General features: G+C 38.1%; 1 protein-coding gene across 1 annotated transcript in view; it reads right to left on the reverse strand.

Moving 5' to 3' along the window:
- Positions 1-23,402, reverse strand: part of LOC120523286 (bromodomain and WD repeat-containing protein 3-like) — a 146,445-nt gene that overhangs the window by 37,916 nt on the left and 85,127 nt on the right. The window contains 7 exon segments of the mRNA XM_039744473.1: positions 1,579-1,739; positions 1,858-2,010; positions 2,128-2,262; positions 3,363-3,404; positions 5,911-5,971; positions 6,065-6,190; positions 12,303-12,423. Coding sequence (XP_039600407.1) covers positions 1,579-1,739; positions 1,858-2,010; positions 2,128-2,262; positions 3,363-3,404; positions 5,911-5,971; positions 6,065-6,190; positions 12,303-12,423 — 799 coding nt within the window.

A 23,402-nucleotide genomic window follows, 5' to 3' on the forward strand; every position in this document is an offset into this window, starting at 1 on the left:
TCTTTTTATCAGTTTTTGCTAACCTAAACGTTATATTTAAACCTCTGGCAGTTTACTGCTTACCATTTCACCATTTTATGTCATTTACTGCATTTCAACTGATTACATTTAAAGAAAAACTGGAGTGTTCTAAAACTTTTAACCAGTAGTGTAGTTCCAATTATTTAAGAAAATTAAATAAGTGCAACATGTCGAAAATGGATTTCTGATTAAACATATACAACCAAGTAGAAAATTAAGTACACACCATGAAACGATTTTCTTTTTTAACATATGCTGAAATATTATGATTTGATTTTCATTTAAACAGTATCTGTAGATACATATAGATTTGCCATATTTACATTTCGTAGTACACTGCATAACAAATAAACAGAATTGCAAATTTCAGATGTGGAAAAAGTAAGTACACATCTCTATTTATCACTACCTCAGATAACAAAAATTAGAATCAGATGAACCAGTTTAGCCGAAAATAACTAGAAAAAGCATCTACAAGTAGAGAGGATTTCAAACAACTGCCAACATTTCCAGACCAGGCTTGTCCAGCAAGTAAAACCTGAAAGTAAACACAAGATTCTGAAAGAAGTTTCCAGGAACCCCAGAATTTCACCATGGGACCCACAGATAGCTCTTGCCACTGTTGATGTGTCTATCATTAGAAAGAGTCTGCACAAATTAAATCAACATGGGGTGTGTGCCAGGCGGAAACCTTTGCTGTCCATCAATACCTATGCAAAGAACAGGACTTCTGGAACAATTTGCTCTAGACAGATGAAGCAAAGATAAAAATGTTTGGTGAAAACCAAAGACAACAATTGATGAGAATAACCTGGTAGCAACTGTTAAGCATGGTAGTAGGAATGTTATGGTTTGAGACTGCTTTGCTGTATCAGGGCCTGAAGGTCAGCTTACCTTAAAAAAATTCACTATGAATTCCTTATAGTACCACAGGATGCTCTAGAATAATGTGATACCATCTGGCTGAAGACTGAAGTTCTACCAAAAGTGGACCTTATAACAGGAAAATGATTCTAAACATACTAGTAAATCCATCAAGGAATGGCTGAAAAGAAAGAAATGGAGGGATCTAGAATAGCCAAGTAAAAGCCCACATCTGGGGGAAGTTTGAAACAGGCTGTGCACCCCTCAAACAGAACAGCTAAATTTGTATGATGGTGTGGAAAAAACTATTTCCCAGTCGGGATCAGTGACAGTTATAAGAAACACCTACTTGAAGTTAACTCCTGCAAGAAGGGGACCAATTCCAGCTATTAGAGTCAAAAGCTAGTTTTTCTACAGACAGAAATGGCTTATCTGATTTTCCTTAAATAAATTACTAACTAAATTAAATTTTCAATTATTTTTTTTTTTTTTAATTACATCACCTTTACGTAAAGATACTGTCTAAATAATAACTCAATTTTGGTATGTCAACATATGTTAAAAACAGAAAAAAAATTTAATGACACTTACTTTTGCACATGATTGTAAACATTTCACTAGATATACGGTGAATGGATTCAACCTTAAAATGTTCCACCTTGCATGAAGCTGAGATAAATAGAATTCAAATACCTAGAAATGGAGACTGAAATCTTCTGTTTTTGCACTTTTCTCTTCAACCGCTGGCTACGACCAATTTTTTCACAATGCTGAACAGCTGTATTGTACTTCGAAATAATTGTTCTAATACGATCTTCAAAAAGAGCAGACAGCCGCAAAGTCATACTGTATATCTAAAAACAATTAATCAAATCAAATGTAAAATCACGTAACAGTTCACACTGTTTACAATAATAATATATTACTTATTTTTTCATTAATGTTAAAGAAAATTAAAAAGGACTTTCATACCTTAGATCGTTTGTTTGGAGTATAGGCTTTTGCATTTTTAAATATCAAGTGGACATCCTTACAAAGGTCCATTGGATTTCCATACTGGTTTTCTTCCAATGAAGTCCTAACAGTTCCAAAATCCATTGGGGTGTTGATTATATCTGTATAATCCTAAAAATTACCAGTTTCCACAGATCAGTATCCACATATAAACAACCAGACCTTTAAACTAAAGTTTAACTTTTTCATAACAATTTTATAGAAATGAATGAAAAAACAAAGACTCACTGGATAGTCATTGGGATCAACAGGTTGACGGAAAGGTTCGGAGTCCTCACAAAGAAAAATATATTCTAACAGGGCTTTACACTGTATTTTCCAGTCTTCAATACTATTTCCTGCTTGAATTTTATCATCTTGGCGCTATAATGTGAGGCAAAAAAGTGTGAAGTCTTATTTCCCATTCTCATTATTTTGAAAAGTAAAACAATTAAGACTATCATACTAAAGCTGCAACATGAACATCAAGCTAAATCATTTACCTGTATAGATAAAGCGTTTTTTTTTTTTTTTCAAGTAAAAACAATTTTATCAGTTACCATACAGTCTATTTTTGTTTGTCATTTTCAAAACCTGCAAATATTTTGGGCCTTGCCTGCATTTCCTCTTCCCATTTGCTTGACTTTCATGCTAAACTGAAAGAAAAATCTCATTTAAAATATTTCAGATGTAATTTCCTTGCATAATGTGTGCTTCTTCTCCAAAAACACATTTTAACACTAAAAATGTCAATTATGAAGTTTGCATTAAGTGCCTCTCTTTCAAGAGTAATAGTTCACTCGAATTTCAAATTATATTTAATCATGCAGAAAAATATTTGAATTAAGAGCAAGCCTCGTTTTCGGTTTCAACTTAATTGTGAGAGTCATGGAAAAAAAAATCTCATAACAAAAAAGGCCTAATCCTGTTAATGTGGAATGCAATGGATACAAACTAATCAAATGTAATCAGAATTTCAAACTCTTCTACTTCGGGAAATGCACATTGTTGAAAAACAGGGACATTTCCCATTTCATCAAACAAGCACTATAAAGCATTTCCTAAAGCTCAAAGCTGCAAAAGAATGCTAGTACTTGTAATGTTACGGCAGAGGTATAGTTTACTACAAACAAGCCAGCTTCAACTGTCCAGGTACTGCTAACTCAAAAGGAGAGGATTAAGAAGTTAGAAGGAGCAGTGGAGAAAATGAAAATCAAGCTATATTTAACACAAATTGAAAAGAAATCCTTTCATATTTTATATATATATATATATATATATATAAATATATAAATATATATATAAATATATATATATATATATATATATAATATATATAAATATATATATATATATAAATATATATAAATATATATATATATAAATATATATATATATATATATATATAAATATATATATATATATATATATATATATTATACTTATTATAAGGAATTAAATTGAAAAAATATAAAAGTCTTGCCTGATGTTGTTGTCTTCTTGTTGAAGTTCCAGGGCCATCCTCCTTTTCTCAATATAAATATAAATAAGATCAATATTACTGCTTACATAAAAATAGAAATTCAACACTGATCTACTAAACAATCAGCTAAATAAAATTCAAAAAAAGCACAAAAATCACCTGTTCACATGAAACATTTTTTACCTTTCAGTTTTACATTAATAAATACTGGTGACTTCTTGTGAATTTCATTTTTTGTCTTTATGATATTAAATATATTTTGTATAGGTACAATTAAAGGAAAGTTTCCTGTATTTGAAATTGTGGGAACAATTTTTAAAAGGCTAATCTAACAAGTTGTTACCTGTTTCTCATGTTTTATGTAATGTATAAGCAAAAAAGAGATCAGTATAGACAGTTTTGCACATAATTTACATGTTTTGTCACACAAGTGCAAATGGAAGGCAAGTGATAGGCTTAAATAATTGTAATAGTCCATCAGACTAAGGGATGGTGCAGCCTACTAACACAGGGGTCCTCAATCACGGTCCTGGAGAGCCGCAGTGGCTGCAGGTTTTTGCTCCAACCCAGTTGCTTAATAAAAAGCACTTATTGCTAAAGTAACACTTCTGCTTCACTTTAGTGATTTTGAGCCCTTATTGCTTAATTTTGTCTTAAACAGCTATTTTAATTGCTCCTTATTATCAATAACATGCAAATGACAAGAGAGAGCAGCATTTCTCCATTTAGCTTATTTACATTTACACCTGTGTGTATTTATCTGCACTATTGGGTTTAATTAAATACTTGGAAGAAAAATGAAGAGAAAAAAGTGAAGGACTGAGAATTACTCGTCCATTTTAGCCTTCAAATCATTTGCATGATAGAAAGGGAAAGAAAATCTAGGATATGGGAATGACCTGACATAGCAGAGTTAATTTATTGTCATAGCTTGTTAGTGCTTTATTGGCAAGAATTGCTTTCTAATTAAGCAACCAGGTCAGAACAAAAACCTGCAGCCACTGTGGCTCTCCAGGACTGGGATTGAGGACCCCTGCACTAACACCTTCTGTCGTTCCTTCACTTCTGACCTACAGAAGGAAATCCCACCTGAAGACCTTACATCCAGATCTTCCACCTGGACACACCCTTCCTGTGAACCCTCTATTTAAATGCCATGTTGACTCCTTGTATTCAGATTTGTTGTGAATTCAGTCTGTAAAGACCGTGATTATTGCTCCATTTCATTGCTTATTTCAAGTATATGAGGTGGCTACCCCAAATCTTTATCTTGCTCCTTTTGTTTATTCCATGGTTTGTTAATATTCATTACACCACTACAGTGAACCATATAATGTGTATCATAAAAAGAGAATCACCAAATAGGGTAGATGATTGTATTGGAATGCCCTGAAATTTGTATTCTACCAGTTGTATGAACAAGACAATAATGATTTAGGTACAGTAAAATGCATGCCAACAAATTAATTTCCAATTCTCTAAAACTATCAGGTGCTAACTGGTAAAGAAATACTTGTGCAATTTCTGCCAAAAGTGCTTTACCAAATATTTGTTCAAACAGAATAATTTTGGAGTTATTAGATTTTTGTTTTCCTAATCGTAACTGGGGAATAAAATTCAATTTGTCTAGTTAGAAAATTAATAAATTAAAGTAGAGAGAAGCAACTATAGGACTTTGTTGTTGTCAAATGTACTGAATCATGATTCAAGAATCCACACTGTAGCATAACAAAATGTGAAAAAGGTGTATTGAAAGTAAGTGATGCAAGAGGTACAGACCAGTTTATTAATAATTAACAGAGACAGAAGACATGCTAGAGAGAGAGTTAAAACATGGGCAGTAGCAACTTAACCTGAACCTCCAAAAAGGAATTACTATTAAAATTTTGGTTTAACTTCATTAGCGTTACACCCAAGAGTCATTCAAGCTGTAAAAACAATGCTAAAAGCATTAGTCCCAAGAGTAAAAATTTGTGAATTTCCCCTTGGGATTAGTAAAGTATCTATCTATCTAACTCGGGCAACTGTATAGATGCATCTCACGCAAGACCAGAGGTTAACTTAGGCTGTAAAAGTGCCAACAGCAGTGTAATTCGAGCAATGGTATTGGCATGTCTTGTGTAAGCGTCAGGCCCGAGTATTACCCGGGCAACAGGGTAGGCACGTCTTCTCCTAGCCTCATAATGGCGTCTTGCAAGAAACGTCTTTCATCAGCTGTGATGACAAGGTCATGTGGAGTGTGCTGTTCAAATTATTATTATAATTATTATTATACTTTCTACACTTCAGGCTTTATACTTTTAGTATTTTACAGTATGAAGATGAGATTTAATGAAAATGTCATTTTCCAAGCTAAAAAAATGCAGCACTTTTTACTTTTTTTTGGAATAAAAATGTAACGCTAAGGAGGTTAATTCACGTTTGAAAGACAAGATGTTTAGATTTTGCAGAAATTTGCCGATTTTGGTATTAGGTTTGGAATAGTTTTTCTGTTTATATTTTATGAAAAAATTGGCAGATAAGATACGAATAAACATTTATACATTACCTGCTCTACTCTCCTATTTTCTTCATCTAAAACATCGTTAATATTTACACAATCTTGTTTGCTGAAAAAAAAAAAACTTGGTTAGATATATAACATATTTAATGCATTTTAGGGCAGTTATCTATATTCTAAAGCAGGCAAAGTAAATACTCACTTAATAAAGTGAACAAGAATGGTAGCGATCTTCTTTACAGTTTTTGTAATTTCACTATTCCCTCCATGATATTCTGTAGCATTATGCTCAAATTGTTTCACTTCCCATATCAGTGCAGATGTTCTCCTACAATTTGAAATTACAGTTTAAAATATTTATTATCCCAATAATACAACCTCTATCCAGTAATAGTACACAAGCTTTACAATTAACAATTACTAATCTGAAATTTTTCACAAAGCAACTTACATGGACATTAGTTTACTTTTCCTTAAAGAAATTCTAGTAATTTAAGTACTTTTTTTTAAACGTAAAATGCCTTTCCATATGTAAACTATTCCATGAATTTACAAATACAGTATTTGCTCAAGACCATGCCAGAACTGGCTACATACTGGGGATGAAAAAAGAGAAATTCCCCTGTGTTCAACACAAAATATCTCAGCAATCATACATAAAACACAAATTTATATGATAGTTAAACCTTTAATATTATTGTTATTATGTTTCAAAATGACTAATCAATGGTAGAAATTTAACTAGCTATTATGTAATTTATACCACTGGATCATACTATTACATTAGCATACTATCATCATCATTATTGTAACATTTACTAAAAATGTTTCAAGGATGGAAACTCTGCTTTTGCCTCTAATTTTATGACTATGATTTGCACACAAAATGTATACACATTGTAATTCACAAGAAAATGGTATTTAACTTCAAGTTCAAATCCTTTTAAATTACTTAGGAGCTTCGAGCCACAGACCTTTGCACAGACATCACGAATGCAGAAAAAAAAAAAAAATTTAGAGATGTAAACATACACAGCTCTTAGGTGTTGTGACAAAAGCTATCTAAGAGCGCAGTCAGACCCAACTCAAGTATTTCAGTTTCAATCACTCATGTACTATGTCCAAATACAGAACAATCACTTCAGTTTATTCACGGCACAATCTTACTTATAAGAACAGAGGACAGTACATAATTATAAAATATAAAATAATACATGCAACAAAATCCAATTTTGAGTGCATAAAGAAAAAATGAATATCATATATATATATATATTTTATTATATATATATATATATATATATTATATATATATATATATATATATATATATATATATATATATATATATATATATATATATATATATATATACACACACATACTCAGCAAAAAAAGAAACGTCCTCTGACTTTCAACTGTTTTTACTTTCAGTAAACATAATGTGTAAATATTTGTATGAACACTAAAAGAGTCAACACCATAAGACATAAACTAAAAATGTTTCACAATGTGTCCCTGAATGAAGGGAGGCTCAAAATCAAAAGTACCAGTCAGTATCTGGTGTGGCCACCAGCTGCTTGAAGTACTGCAGTGCATCTCCTCCTCACGGACTGGACCAGATTTGTCAGTTCTTGCTGTGAGATGTTACCCCACTCTTCCACCAAGGCACCTGCAAGTTCTTGGACATTTCTGGGGGGAATGGCCCTAGCCCTCACCCTGCGATCCAACAGGTCCCAGACGTGCTCAATGGGATTGAGATCCGGGCTCTTCCACTGCGAGGATTATCAGCTGTCCTTCCTGTCTCCCTGTAGTGCTGTCTTAGGTGTCTCACAGTGCGGACATGGCAATTTATTGCCCTAGCCACATCAGCAGTCCTCATGCCTCCCTGCAGCATGCCTAATGCACGTTCACGCAGATGAGCAGGGACCCTGGGCATCTTTCTTTGGGTGTTTTTCACAGTCGGTAGACAAGTCTCTTTAGTGTCCTGCGTTTTTAGAACTGTGACCTTAAATGCCTACTTTCTGTAAGCTGTTAAGGTCTTAACGACCATTCCACAGGTGCATGTTAATTAATTGATTATGGTTAATTGAACATGCATGGAAAACATTGTTTAAACCCTTTACAATGAAGATCTGTAAAGTTATTTGGATTTTTAAAACATTATTGCTGAAATACACAGTCCTGGAAAAAGGAACATTTCTTTTTTTGCTGAGTGTATATACACTGTATATAGATAGATGCATGAATATTTTTCTCCCCCAAAGAGATACATACAGCAACAGTTGAATATCAACATCACATTCACTCCTACAGTCAAATGATAAAGTTTGGGAACTACTCCTAATTCTTTGGATTTTTGTTTAGCATTGGCTGAGCTTTCAAAGTAGCAACTTCCTTTTAATACATGACATGCCTTATGGAAACAGTAATATTTCAGCAGTGACATTAAGTTTATTGGATTAACAGAAAATATGCATCATAACAAAATTAGAAAGGTGCATAAATTTGGGCACCCTGACAGAGATATTACATCAGTACTTAGTTGAGGCACCTTTTACAAATATAACAGCCTCTAGATGCCTCCTATAGCCTTTGATGAGTGTCTGGATTCTGGATGGAGGTATTTTTGACCATTCTTCCATACAAAATCTCTCCAGTTCAGTTAAATTTGATGGCTGCTGAGCATGGACAGCCTGCTTCAAATCATCGCATAGATTTTCGATGATATTCAAGTCAGTGGACTGTGATGGCCATTCCAGAACATTGTACTTCTCCCTCTGCATGAATGCCTTTGTAGATTTTGAAATGGATTGGGTCATTGTCTTGTTGGAATATCCAACCCCTGTGTAACTTCAACTTTGTTACTGATGCTTGAACCTTATCGTGAAGAATTTGTTGAAACTGGGTTGAATTCATCCGACCCTCGACTTTAACAAGGGCCCCAATCCCTGAACTAGCCATACAGCATGATGGAACCTCAGCCAAATCTGAAAGTAGGTAGCAGGTGTTTTTCTTGGAATGTGATGTTCTTCTTTCGCCATGCATAGCACTTTTTGTTATGACCAAATAACTCAATTTTTGTCTCATCAGTCCAAAGCACTTTGTTCCAAAATGAATCTGGCTTGTCTAAATGAGCATTTGCATACAACAAGCGACTCTGTTTGTGGCGTTAGTGCAGAAAGGGCATCTTTCTCATATATATGTTCTTTGTACAAATTGCTCTGAACTTTAGAACAGTGCAGATACACCATCTGCAGCAATTTGTTCTTGCAGGTCTTTGGAGGTGATCTGAGGGTTGTCTGTAACCATTCTCACAATCCTGCGCAAATGCCGCTCCTGTATTTTTCTTTGCCTACCAGACCAGGGATTAACAGCAATTGTGCCTGTGGCCTTCCATTTCCTGATTACATTCCTTACAGTTGAAACCTCTGAGATAGCTTTTTGTAGCCTTCCCCTAAACCATCACACTGAACAATCTTTGTTGTCAGATCTTTTGAGAGTTGCTTTAAGGATGCCATGCTGTCACTCTTCAGAGAAGAGTCAAAGGAAAGCACAACTTGCAATTGACAACCTTAAATACCTTTTCTCACGATTGGACACACCTGTCTATGAAGTTCAAAGCTTAACGAGCTAATCCAACCAACTTGGTGTTGCAATTAATCAGTATTGAGCAGTTACATGCATTCAAATCAGCAAAATTACAAGGGTACTCAAATTTTTGCACAGCCAGTTTTTCACATTTGATTAATTTCATACAAGTAAATACTGCTTCACTAAAAATCGTTGTTCGGAAAACACCCCAGTACTCAGATGTTCCTAGGAAATGAAAGAAATTCCACTGTTACCTTTTTTGTTGAAAGTAGAGTAAATTATTATGCAGGCCGAGAGGGGTTCCCAAACTTTTTCATATGACTGTAAGTCCCTAGAAGGACAACCTGATCAAAACGACTACATAAAACTACTGTCAAAATTGACATTCATTATTTTATTGTGATAGCTGTGTCTTGAAGGTTTCTAATGTACATTTATATGGATATTTCAATAAACATACTGGTAATCTCAATTTGTCTACAAATATGGGTATTCTGCTTAAAAATGAAAAGTTTTTTGCCATTCAATAATCTGTCTACAAGTCTAAATATTAATAAGGCCTCTAAGTGTGTTTGCCAGTTTATGAGACAACCCTGCACAGGGTTAACAGGTGAGGACATGGTGTAAGGGCATAGCAAGAGCCATTAAGAAATATTTAGCGGGATCTGCAAAAGCAATATATTTCCAAACTAATTAAAAATTCAAATTCACCCCTTTGACTAACATTGGTAATTTCAAATGATGTTTCAATTACGTTATTGTGTATTGTACAACTGTAACTAAGACAATCAGGTTAAGATTCTTGTTTAATTTTTCCAGTTTCCATAAATATAGCATTTATTTGTTTTATATATACATTAGGAAACACATGGACCTCTGGTCTTCAAAAAAAGGTGGTTCATGCACTTCTCACGAAACACAGCAGTCCATGTCACTCTTTGAGGGTGCTGCCACCTTTGTTCTGTCCTAATGGTGTATATGACCATCTACTGTGCTCAGAATGCATGTCTTGCATTTGCAAAGAAAAACAAATCGACCTGTGCAAATTACTTTATTTGTGTTTGTGATGAAAATGATCTGTCAGACATTTCACTGTCAGCAGAGATTACCATGGTTCTTTTTGCCATTTGTCCCAGTCATTTTTTTTCTGTTAGCCAGGGCATGTGGCCACGCTGCCACGAGAAGGACCCAAAGCCCAATTAAATGGGCAAAGTATCCCGCACCTCCAATTCTCGGACTGTGTTATGCGTATCACTTCTTAAGCTCTAGAGTAACACCAAGATCAAGATTCAAGGCCCAGACGTTCACAAGTTTTTTCGTGACAGACAGACAACCCATAAATAGATAGATGCACATGGTTTAGATCTACAGCTGCTGTACCAAATTAGCCATGGGTCCAATTTTGAACTAATCATTTTATCGTTTATTTACTGTATGTTTATAGTCCCAGAATTTTATGAAAAACGTTCTAAATTTACCCTAAAAATGTGAAATAAAAACACATTAAAAAGCACAAGTCCACTGTTAAAAAAAAATTACACATTAATCAAAGTGTGACTAACGACATCTTAAAATCTTCTAAAATGTCATAAACAGCACACAATGGACGAGGCTAAACAACACTAAAGTGTAAATACATACTCCATACACCATGAGTAAGACTAAATGTTACTGCGTTTTGTTTTACTGTGGGTTGTGTTTATAGCAGTTTTATTCTAACTGGTTGCCTATTGTTTTGTAATGGAGCTTTTTTTCTCTTCTACCTATCCATGCCTACCTGGTATAGCAGGTCTGCGGCTCAGAAAAAAAATGGGCAATTTTAAATAATAAAAAAAAAAAATGAATGCGCTCATGCTGGGGAGTGGAGAAGGTGCAAGCGATCTTCAGAGAAGATGGCTCATCTCCGGGTTGATGCAAGGCGGTCAGCTGACCATTTGTTGCTTTGACAGCCGGAACATGCAAACGGTCTGTGTCATTATCAGCCCGTGTCAGCAATTAGGTAATCACACTTGCAACTGCTCCCCAGCACATAAAAGAGAAGCATGAGTGTCAAAGGAGAAAAAAAAAAAAAAGAGAACCAAAAGGATAGAACAAACAAATTGGAGGTTAAAAAAGACTGTGAAGCAAGCAGGAAACAGGGAAGAGCCCGTGCAGGAGTGAGGAGGCAGACAGCCAGGAGGAGGAGAGCCCAAGGAGGACAGTGTGCAGCCGACTCTTGCAGTGATGGTTCGCTCCACTGAGTGATTTAAAGGAACTGGAGTGACCAGGAACAGTGCAGCTCTGCATAAGTCCGGGAAAGCAGCTGGAGTCAGCGACAGAGGCTCGGACAGTGCACTTTTCCTTGGCTGCAGCAGAAAGATTGCTGTGTCTGTCAGGTAGGTGCCTCCTCAACTACAAGGTCTGTAAGGATAAGCTGGGAAGATGGTGCTTTTAATGGACTGCAATAGGGCACATGTTTTAAGGTACAGTTTTCTGCACTGTTGGTTTTAACCTTGGGTTTTTTAAGGAATATTTATTTGATTGGATTTCTTCTTTCTATGGAGTATTTATCTACTGAACATTTTGCACTGCACTTTTTGTACACCTTGTTCTGTTGAAATGTTTTTAATAAAAGCACTGAGCACTGTTTCACCATCTCCTTGCTTGATGTATTTGTCCTCATCTGCTGAACTCATCCCAGGCATGACTATCAGCAGTAGCGGGTTGAAGGGGCTCCCAGTGGGACTCAGTAGCACAGGGCCGACCCGTACTGTCACAGTTAATCTCCAAAATCTGCTTTCACATTTAAAAGAAAATAATTTTGAAAAATGATCGGTTTTGTAATATTTGAAAATTTAATACCAGACCTGTAAAATCTGTGCACAAGACGTGTCCTTATAGTAGTAACATCAGTTGGATATGCCACCACCAAAAAGTAGTCAGGATATGTAGAGAAGTCAACTGGAGCAGCAAAAGGAAGTGCAAATTCTGTTCAAGACAGAAAACAACACTGAATTACCATAATTGAACTAATGAAGCAGTAACACTTATTATATCTCAGTAATACTAAAACAAAAGCAAAACTTCATTAATACAAACATTGATACAAACCCTTAACTTCACAAAAGCCATTCACAGACTACAATTGATCCAATAGATTAATACTTCGCAAGAACTCTTGCCACTTTACCCGTGTAGTCAAAAAGTACTGAGCCTAAACATGAAAGAGGTGCTCCACAGTGCAGATTTGGTAAGTGGTCAAGGACTGGCTACTGTGCAATAAACAAGCCGAGTTCAACATTTTGTGCTATTAATGCTTGTAGTGCACATTTCTTGTTTTAGAACCAACGCAATACGCCCGCCAAAAACTGCAAATCAGCTATTGTTGAATTTCTAACTCCAGAGAACAACATGCCAGAAGATTCATTCATGCTGAGTCAACATGTAGCTGGACTGGACACTTCACAAGTCACAGTCAAAAGATGGTCTGCAGAATTCTGTTTTGACAGGACATCTATCATAGATTAACCAAGATCTTGTACACAATTCAAGATTGGCAACAGAAGAAAATAATGACATCAATAGGCATAGAAGATATTTGCTGAGGGTCAGCTGAATCCTTTTCTTCATTTCTTACCCAGAACAGTGAATCCTTAAATTTAGTATCATTGCATCTAACATAGTAAAGATAATGTCAAGCTTGGACTAAGAAAAAATTAACAAGCATTTCACAACTCTTAGACACATCAAAAAAATGTAAAACTTAATATTTTCCAAGATGAAGTTAATTTCTTCACAAATGTGGTATATTGCAGGAATAAATGGTGCTCCGAAGTGCATTCTATAAATTAAAAACAAAATATCTTGCCCACTCTGGCAGTTTACATTGGAAGGTATGGGGCACAGAAAAAAAACTTTCCGAAAACATCTATTTGTCAAGCCAAGACAGCTGTTAAGTATTGATCAGCATCTTCTGTGTTTCTGACACATTTTTCACAACAAAAGGATTCTGAAAATTATCATTTTATCACATATTCCTGGTACTGTTTTTGTCATAGTAAGAGTGTGTTTACTATTAGCTAATTGATTACAGAAGTAAATCAAAAGAAAGCCAACCACATGACACAGAAAGTTTACTACAACATGGTATGGCCAAAGAAATACCTGAGACCAGACTCTTGCATTCTTTGCCAGTTGATCCTTTAGAAAACTCCGATGAGGGACACTATTTCTTTGGCCTTTATTCCATGGAACAGATACAGTGGGTACGGAAAGTATTCAGACCCCTTCAATTTTTCACTCTTTGTTATATTTCCTCATTAATGTACACACAGCACCCCATATTGACAGACAAAAAAAAAGAATTTTTGAAATTGTTGCAGATTTATTAAAAAAGAAAAACTGAAATATCACATGGTCCTAAGTATTCAGACCCTTTGCTCAGTATTTAGTAGAAGCACCCTTTTGAGCTAATACAGCCATGAGTCTTCTTGGGAAAGATGCAACAAGTTTTTCACACCTGGATTTGGGGATCCTCTGCCATTCCTTCTTGCAGATCCTCTCCAGTTCTGTCAGGTTGGATGGTAAACGTTGGTGGACAGCCATTTTTAGGTCTCTCCAGAGATGCTCAACTGGGTTTAAGTCAGGGCTCTGGCTGGGCCATTCAAGAACAGTCACAGAGTTGTTGTGAAGCCACTCCTTCGTTATTTTAGCTGTGTGCTTAGGGTCATTGTCTTGTTGGAAGGTAAACCTTCGGCCCAGTCCTTCGCACTCTGGAGAAGGTTTTTGTCAAGGATATCCCTGTACTTGATTCATCTTTCCCTCGATTGCAACCAGTCGTCTTCTCCCTGCAGCTAAAAAACACCCCCACAGCATGATGCTGCCACCGCCATGCTTCACTGTGGGGACTGTATTGGACAAGTGATGAGCAGTGCCTGGTTGTCTCCATACATACCGTTTAAAATTAAGGCCAAAAAGTTCTATCTTGGTCTCATCAGACCAGAGAATCTTATTTCTCACCATCTCAGAGTCCTTCAGGTGTCTTTTACCAAACTCCAATGCGGGCTGTCATGTGTCTTGCACTGAGGAGAGGCTTCCGACAGGCCACTCTGCCATAAAGTCCTGACTGGTGGATGGCTGCAGTGATGGTTGACTTTCTACAACTTTCTCCCATCTCCTGACTGCATCTCTTAAGCTCAGCCAAAGAGATCTTTGGGTTCTTCTTTACCTCTCTCACCAAGGATCTTCTCCCCCGGTAGCTCAGCTTGGCCGGACGGCCAGGTCTAGGAAGGGTTCTGGTCGTCCCAAATGTCTTCAATTTATGGATTATGAAGGCCACTGTGCTCTTGGGAACTTTAAGTGCAGCAAAAATTTTTTTGTAACCTTGGCCAGATCAGTGCCTTGTCACAATTCTGTCTCTGAGCTCTTCAGGCAGTTCCTTTGACCTCATGATTCTCATTTGCTCTTACATGCACTGTGAGCTGTAAGGTCTTATATTGACAGGTGTGTGGCTTTCCTAATCAAGTCCAATCAGTATAATCAAACACAGCGGACTAAAATGAAGGTGATCTCAAGGATGATCAGAAGAAATGAAAAGCACCCGAGTTAAATATATGAGTGTCACAGCAAAGGGTCTGAAAACTTAGGACCATGTGATATTTCAGTTTTTCTTTTCTAATAAATCTGCAACAATTTCAAAAATTATTTTTTTTGTCTGTCAATATGGGGTGCTGTGTGTACATTAATGAGGAAAAATATTAATGTAAATGATTTTAGCAAATGGCTGCAATATAACAAAGAGTGAAAAATTGAAGGGGGGTACCCACTGTATGTCTTTATCACTTCTACAGTAATTTTCACTGTGTCCACTGATGCTGTACTGTTGTTGAACTGTGCTCCCCCTTCATCTTGTCATTTATAAACACACCTGTCAGTCACGTCCCACACTCACAGTAGTGCCATAAATGTCTATGAAACTCACGTAAAGCATGTAGGTCGCCTAATAATCATTTGAATACACCCTATGTGTCTCATGTAGGCACCCCATTATCTCTTGTTACAGTCACATCCGAAGCATATCTTTTGGGTATATAAACCCCTGGGCCTGGTTAGTTGTGGTACGCAGCAATCCGAACCTCTGTCTACACGCTTCTATTTGTATTGATCCAACCGTGGAAATCACTCGTCTTGTGTCTTTTAAAGCTTTATTGTTTAATGTACACTGTCTGCTAAGTATTGCTTTGTAAATCATTCTTTATTGTCTTTGGTTGTACACCTGTACACCCTGTATGTTTCTTTTGTATATATTTCAGTTTACAACGAGGTACATCCATTAAAAGCCTTCCAGAAAGCTCACCCCTTGTCATTATTATGTGGATGTGCCGAGATGTTTAAGCTCTCTGTGTGTGTATATATACACATACATACATACATATATACATACATACACACATATATATACATACACATATACAGTAGTTTAGCCGGCACGCACGCGTGACTGTGCCGGCATTTGCAACGCTGACTGCGCTTCTGCCTTAAATGAAAGTAAGCACTTTTAATTTTTTACTCCTTCCCGCGAGCTATAGCCCAGACAACTGCAAACACGGGATCCCTTTTCTAGACCGAGGCAAACTATTATTATTACTACAGGCAGAAATTTGGACGTTCACATAGAAAATGTAATTTCTATACCACAGCCGTCGTGTAGCGCCTTTCAAAAGGGATCAACTACCGAGAGATGATCCATATACATTTTAGCTGCTGTTAGTACTATTTACTTGTTATGTTATACGGTCTTTAAAACGTAGTTTAGCCGAAACCACTCCAGTAGTCCTCAATGTATCTTTACTTCTTAAAACGTTAATGTTTTACTGTTTAATAACTTATAGACTACATTTTATTTTTTTCCCTTGCATTTAGTGAGCTAAGCCAATCGGTAATCAGCTATATATACTGTGTGTATATATATATATATATATATATATATATATATATATATATATATATATATATATATATATATATATATATATATATATATATATATACAGCAACACTCATAACAGTGACAAAACAATTACATTGACAATCATGTTACGTTATTTTTAAAATGGTTTCCTTTTCTTTTTCATAACTTCTTTAACACACTACTATTTTGCTAGTATATATATATTATATATATATATGTGTGTGTGTATATATATATATGTATGTATGTATGTATGTATGTATGTATGTATGTATGTATGTGTATACAGTGAACCCTCGTTTATCACGGTTAATCTGTCTAGGATTCTTTATTCATAAATCGAATATTTTCACAGTTAAGAGTATAGAAAACCTGTTTACGACCTTCTAGATACGCTTTTTAACATTATTAGAGCCCTCTAGACATGAAATAACACCCTTTAGTCACCATTACACTCAGATACCCAATATATTAGACAAAATAAGAGAAAATTAGACAGACGTTACAAATATCATATTACTAGGCGCACTTTCGCCTTTTTAAGGCTTACCGACTTTTTATCCCTCATTTTTGTGCGCTCCATGTGTACATCAGGCATGTAAGTGTAGGGAATGAGAACATCAAAGTGCCCATTCATAACATCTCCCAAAAACCTAAGGTTTTTTTTATCCCCTCAAGTGCCTGTCCAAAGTCGTACAATGTCAGCCCGAATCTGTACCGCTAAAGCCGGAGCTTCATGCACTAAATAAGCTATAGATGAGAATAAGCAAGCACCATCTCCCCTGATATTTACTACGCGGTGAGGCATTTGTACTCCACCAACATTAATTATTTCCAGAGACATAATTTTGTCTATTTTTCCAGCGCATCTACAAAAAGCAAGGGAACGATGTGGGCACAGAACTCTGCTCACATTGCGTCGCACTCGCCTCGCCGCAAGTAGTCAGTCTGTAATAAGTGGAATACCGCTACGCTTTGCACTCACGAGACGGAAGGACAATCCCGAACGCTTTTATATAGTAGATTATTGTACTGTACATTTAATTGCACACAACCACTAACCTATGAAGGCACAACCTTAGTAGGAGAGTCTTCAGAGGTGGTGCAGTATTATCAGCAGGTGCGTTGTCTTCAGTGAAGAAGTACTAGGAGTAGGCAGTGGGTGTCTGGGTGCGCGGCTGAAGAACATCTTGATAGGCAGTTGCTGGCGCTGTCTTTTCATATGCGTGAGGAGGCTTTTGTAGGGTATTGCCATCTTTAATCATATCCAAGAGTTTCACCTTCTCCTGGATAGTAAGCATCTTCCTCCGGGCGCTTAGTTTTATTGTCAGAAGGCTTAGAAAAAGCAGCACATTTATGAGCCATCGTAGGGCTTAGATAAAAGTTCTCAGAAAGCGCATGTGTAGTGACGTAAGCGTGTATGAGGAAAAAAAATCGAGATAGAGTGAAGCCACAAAAGTCGAAGTGTGATATAGCGAGGGATCACTGTATATATATATATATATATATACTAGCAGAATACCAAGGCTTCAAGAGCGGAGAAGTAGTGTGTTAAAGAAGGTACGAAAAGAAAAGGAAAAATTTTAAAAATAACGTAACATGATTGTTAATGTAATTGTTTTGTCATTGATATGAGTGTTGTTCTCATATCTATCTATCTATCTATATATATAGGCAGCGGAGAAGTAGTGTGTTAAAGAAGGAAAGGAAAGAAAAGGAAACATTTTGAAAATAACGTAACATGATTGTCAAAGTAATTGTTTTGTGTATTTGGCGGCAGCGTCACAAAGTTTTTTTCATCTAGCTGCATCAGAAAATGTAGCACGACGTCTGACACGCCTCCTTTTTACCGTTTTCTCACAGCTTGGATTGCTGCTGTCATATACACACACACACACACACACATACATATATACAGTATATATACATATATACAGTACACATACATATCTTCATATCTATATACATATCTACATATACACTTATATATATACATACCTATCTACATCATATATACACACATACATACACACACACAAATTATATATATGTGTGTATGTATGTATGTGTGTGTGTGTGTGTGTGTGTGTGTATATATATATATATATATATATATATATATATATATATATATAAATATAGATGGGGTGTGTGTTTGTATATATATATATACACATAGATATATATATACACATACATATATATATACACATACATATACTTGTGTGTATGTTTGTATGTGTCTATATGTGTGTGTATAGCTTTGGTCACTGAGTGCAAGGGAAAAATAATAAAATATAGTCTATAAGTTATTAAACAGTAAAACATTAACGCTTTAAGAAGTACAGGTACATTGAGCACTACTGGAGTGGTTTCGGTAAACTACATTTTAAAGACTGTGTAACACAACAGGTAAGTAACTAACAGCAGCTAAAATGTATATGGATCATCTCTCGGTAGTTGATCCCTTTTGAAAGGCGCTACACGACGGCTGTGGTATAGAAATTACATTTTCTATGTGAGCGTTCAAATTTGTGCCTCTGGTAATGTGCCTTACCGGCATTTAAAGAAAATTAGTTTTGTGTCCTCTGCAGTGTTAAGAGAGAAAGGCTTTGGTTTGGGATAAAAGGAAAAAAGGTGTAAAGAAAGGAAAGTTGCCTTTTCTTTTATATAGTATAGAGAGATGTGTTCGCTGGCGTTATGATCGCTTTTGGGGACAGTCGGGGTGGGTCTTGTGTAGACTGGTGAGACGTCCCGCCATTAATCGGCTGTGATGGCACTGTCAGTCCTCCACTCGTATGCGTGTCTTCATAATCCGAGCTGAGGACCTCATAATCAAACGCAAAAGAAAGTGTGAATCGCCTTAATATTATTTTGCCGTGGTGTAGAAAAGGGGTCCGTGTTTGCACTTGTCTGGGCTATAGCGCAGGGGGAGGATGAAAAAAATTAAAAGTGCTCACTTTGACTTAAGGCAGAAGCGCAGTCAGCGTCTCAAAGGCCGGCGCAGCTATGCACGCGCGCTGGCTGCTCGACTTTTGCTGGGCAGGAGACACAGTTTTGCAGACACGTTCATGATATCAAAAGTCTCAGCGCTCTTTGGAGGTCATTCATATATTATATATATAGCAAAATACCCGCCTCAGAGGAGAAGTAGTGTGTTAAAGAAGTAATGAAAAAGAAAAGGAAACATTTTAATAATAACGTAACATGATTGACATTGTCATGAGTGTTGCTGTCATATATATGCCTGCCTAAATAAGTCACCCTCGCTTTGCTCTTACTTTATTTACCGTTCATTTAATCATGGCTAGTGGCGGAAAAATTATAAAATGGAAGGAGGATGGCTTTACCAAAACAATTATTGATGGCGAATCGATTATTCATAAAGCTTGAATTGGTGATCTGTTTTTCTGTGTTAACCTCATATTTTTCATACTTCTTCTCAAACTAAGGTGGTGCGAGGGTAAAATGAATCGGGATGCTGATCAATGTAATCGTGTACCAGGAAATCATGCATTGACAAAAGCTCCCTTTGCTTGTAATGCAAAGTGTGATTAAATGCATTATTTTTAACGCGTTATGGAGCACATGCATCGAAGCTTCTCAGCTGTGCTTGTGCTAAGAAAAGGAAAGATTTTAAAAATAACGTAACACGATTGTCAATGTAACCTTTTGTAAGTAGTGCCTGGAGGATTCAGTGTGGAGAAACTCTAGAGACAGCGTGTGTATTAACTTGTGGATTTTTCTGTGAGTATTTGGTGGCAGTGTGACAAAGTTGCTTCGAAGACGGCGCGCGAGCTCAGCTCAGAGCGAAATGAGGTAAATGGGAGGGAGATGATGGCGTGACTCCCCACCCGCCTTAACTGTCAATCCCCACAAACACAGTCTCTCGAATTTGCATAAGCACACCCCTTCACCTACAATTTTAACTTAGTTACAAAGTGATCAAAACTCTCGTTTATATCCTCGTCCTCTCATTAAACTTGTATCCCGCATTACCTGTGGGCATGTGAAACGCATGCGTAGCCTGTCTATGAACTTAATTTAAAGTTTAGGTTTACACCTTGCTTTCTTTCGAGGTAGCAGCACTCATGAATATGGTAGTATATGTCACTTTCTTCGCTTCTTATTGTTTTCGCTGCCTTCTCAATTATATAATGCATGTTTTCTTAAGCGCTTTTTGAGGTCTTCCTGGTTTTCTACGCACTGCGTTGACAATCAGTTCACGTGATTACGTGGGCGGCGTGATGTTGTCACACCAAACTCCGCCCCGTCATTCCAGCTCAACTCCATTACAGTTAATGGAGAAAATACCTTCCAGTTATGACCATTAGGCGTAGAATTTCGAAATGAAACCTGCCCAACTTTTGTAAGTAAGCTGTAAGGAATGAGCCTGCCAAATTTCAGCCTTCTACCTACACGGAAGTTGGAGAATTAGTGATGAGTCAGTGAGTGAGTGAGGGCTTTGCCTTTTATTAGTATAGATATATACATATATATATATATATATATATATATATATATACATACATATATATATATATATATATACATACATATATATATATATATATATATATATATATACATATATATATACATATATATACATACATATATATATACACATATATATATATATATATACATATATATACATATATATATATATATATATATACATATATACATACACATACATATATACATATATATATATATATACATATATATACATACATATATATATATATACACATATATACATACATATATATATATACACATATATATATATATATATATATATATACACATATATATACATACATACATATATATATATATATACATACATATATATATATATATATATACTGTGAAGACTGCCGGCTTCCGAGGCGTCCGCACCCCTGGCCGACAGGAGGCTCTCCGAAAAGCGGGATGTGCCGAGGTCCAGCAGGGGCCTTATGGACTCTGTGGTATTATACACAGCCCTGCTGGATACCTTGGCGCCACCAGGAGTCGCTGTGGGGGACTTATGGCTCTGTTGTGCCTTATGACCGGAGTACGTCGCGGTCACGCGTGACAGGAAGGTATGGCGTTGCTCGGGTTGAAGTAATAGACTGATTGCCCTGACCGGAAGGAATAGGGAACTGTGGACTGCTGGGACAGGAACACCTCGGTCAGGGCCTATAAGGGCGGTGCCTCAGCCCAGACACTGAGCTGTGCTGGGTGGGAGAGGAGCAAAGTGTCTGGGCGGGAGGAAGGGGTTATTGTGTTTATTAGAGTGGGTTTATTGTATATGAGTAGTGTGGAGGGTGCTTGGTGCACATTGTTATTAAACAATAAAAGGTCGTGGACTTTTACCTGGTGTTTGGAGTCATACCTGAGGGTTCAAGGGTGCACTACTGCCCCCTACTGCCACACTGGCGTGAGTCGGCAGGATTCTCTGGCCGTCTGTTGGCAGGGGACCTGCGCTAAAATAAATTTGTGTGGGCAGACAACCCTCTGGGTTCCACATCTTTTGGAGGTCAAACACCACCCGTTTACAGAAGCTACAACTGTGGCTGGTCCGATCCGGGTAATGGGGAAAAAGACCGGAAAGAAGGTCAGTCCCAGCTGGCTGCAGGGCCTGGCAGACAGCGAGGTCCTGGACCTGACGCCGGGGCGAGGAAGACAGGCGTGATGCGGGCCAAACAAGCCCGACGCGGACAACTGCCGGCGCATCATACTCCTAGGCGGTCCGGGGTCCCGCGATTCCATTGCGGCGGCTGCAGGTAAACCGCCCGGCGCCCCGTCTTATTTTTATCATGTTTGCAGGCGCCCGCCGAAACTTGCAGCGGTGCCGCAACTGACTCACTGCTTGACAAAATGGCGCGCTCCCAGAAGACAAAGCCGTGGCGCAAGGACGGCTAGAGACAGCCGCGGTCGGCGACAACAGACTGGTCACGCGGGGATGTCGGGGCGGTGGAGGAAACCGAGTCCGCCGCACGAGGCGGACGTCCCAGCGGGTCGAGCCTCCTCGAAGGGGAGGAAGGCGGCGGCGCCGCCGAAAGAAAAACCGCCGACAAAGAGGACGGGTTGTGGCTGGCAGTCTGCGATGTGGAAGGCAGATCGCGGCCGACTGTAGTAGCCAGCCGTCCTCTGAGGACTCAAGTCCCAAGAGCCTTTGCGCGGCCCAGCTGAACACGTGCCAGGAGGGCGTGCTCATTGCCCGGCGAGGGTGGCGAATGCGAAGCGCAAACAACTCCGCCGTAAACGGTAACTGTTTGGACTTACGGGGCTCGGAATACCTCGCACCCTACGGTGTTTCTTACAGGACTTACAACAGCTGAAGGGCGTGTGGAGGACTTGGGAGCGCGGCTGCAGCCCGTTAAAGGGTCTACAGGACTCGTGCAGCGGCTGGGCAGGAACCTCCGGAGATGATCGATCCGGGGTACAGGTGAGTCCCTCCGTGTCGTAGAGTGTAAGGGGACACAGTGCGTCGGGCACCGCTGAGAATGAGTGGCGTGTCAAAGCACTGTGTGCCCGACAAGGGACTGGGGCATGATGACCGGGAAAGGTGGGACTGGAGCAAAACGGCCGGGGCATGGCGTGGCGTGGCTTTCCGGGGCAATCGGCTCCGAGGACCGACCGGTCTCAATCGGAGTTACGCCGGTGATAGGTGCCGGGGCGCGCTCGTACGGTGCAGCTGGTTGGTGCTGTACATCGGGCGGTCGGTACTAATGGCGCGAACCTAATAAGCGTGGGACAACGGGTGTGCAGACGCAAAGAGGCTCTCTCCTTTCCATGAGAGCCTCAGGCTGAGCTGAAGCCCCAAATCAGCGGAGATCCCAAAAGGAAGGTGGGTCTCCGACGCTAATGGAAGAAGGCTTGAGGGCAGCCAAGGGCCGTAATGCCCTCCCTGGCAGGTGAAGGCGGGGGCGGCTGACGGAGTTTCGAGGTGTTTTGGTCCCGCAGAGGAAGCACCAGGAGGACTTCGTCGGTGCTATAA

The sequence above is a fragment of the Polypterus senegalus genome, chromosome 2 (genome assembly GCF_016835505.1).
Source record: "Polypterus senegalus isolate Bchr_013 chromosome 2, ASM1683550v1, whole genome shotgun sequence".
Lineage (NCBI taxonomy): Eukaryota > Metazoa > Chordata > Cladistia > Polypteriformes > Polypteridae > Polypterus > Polypterus senegalus.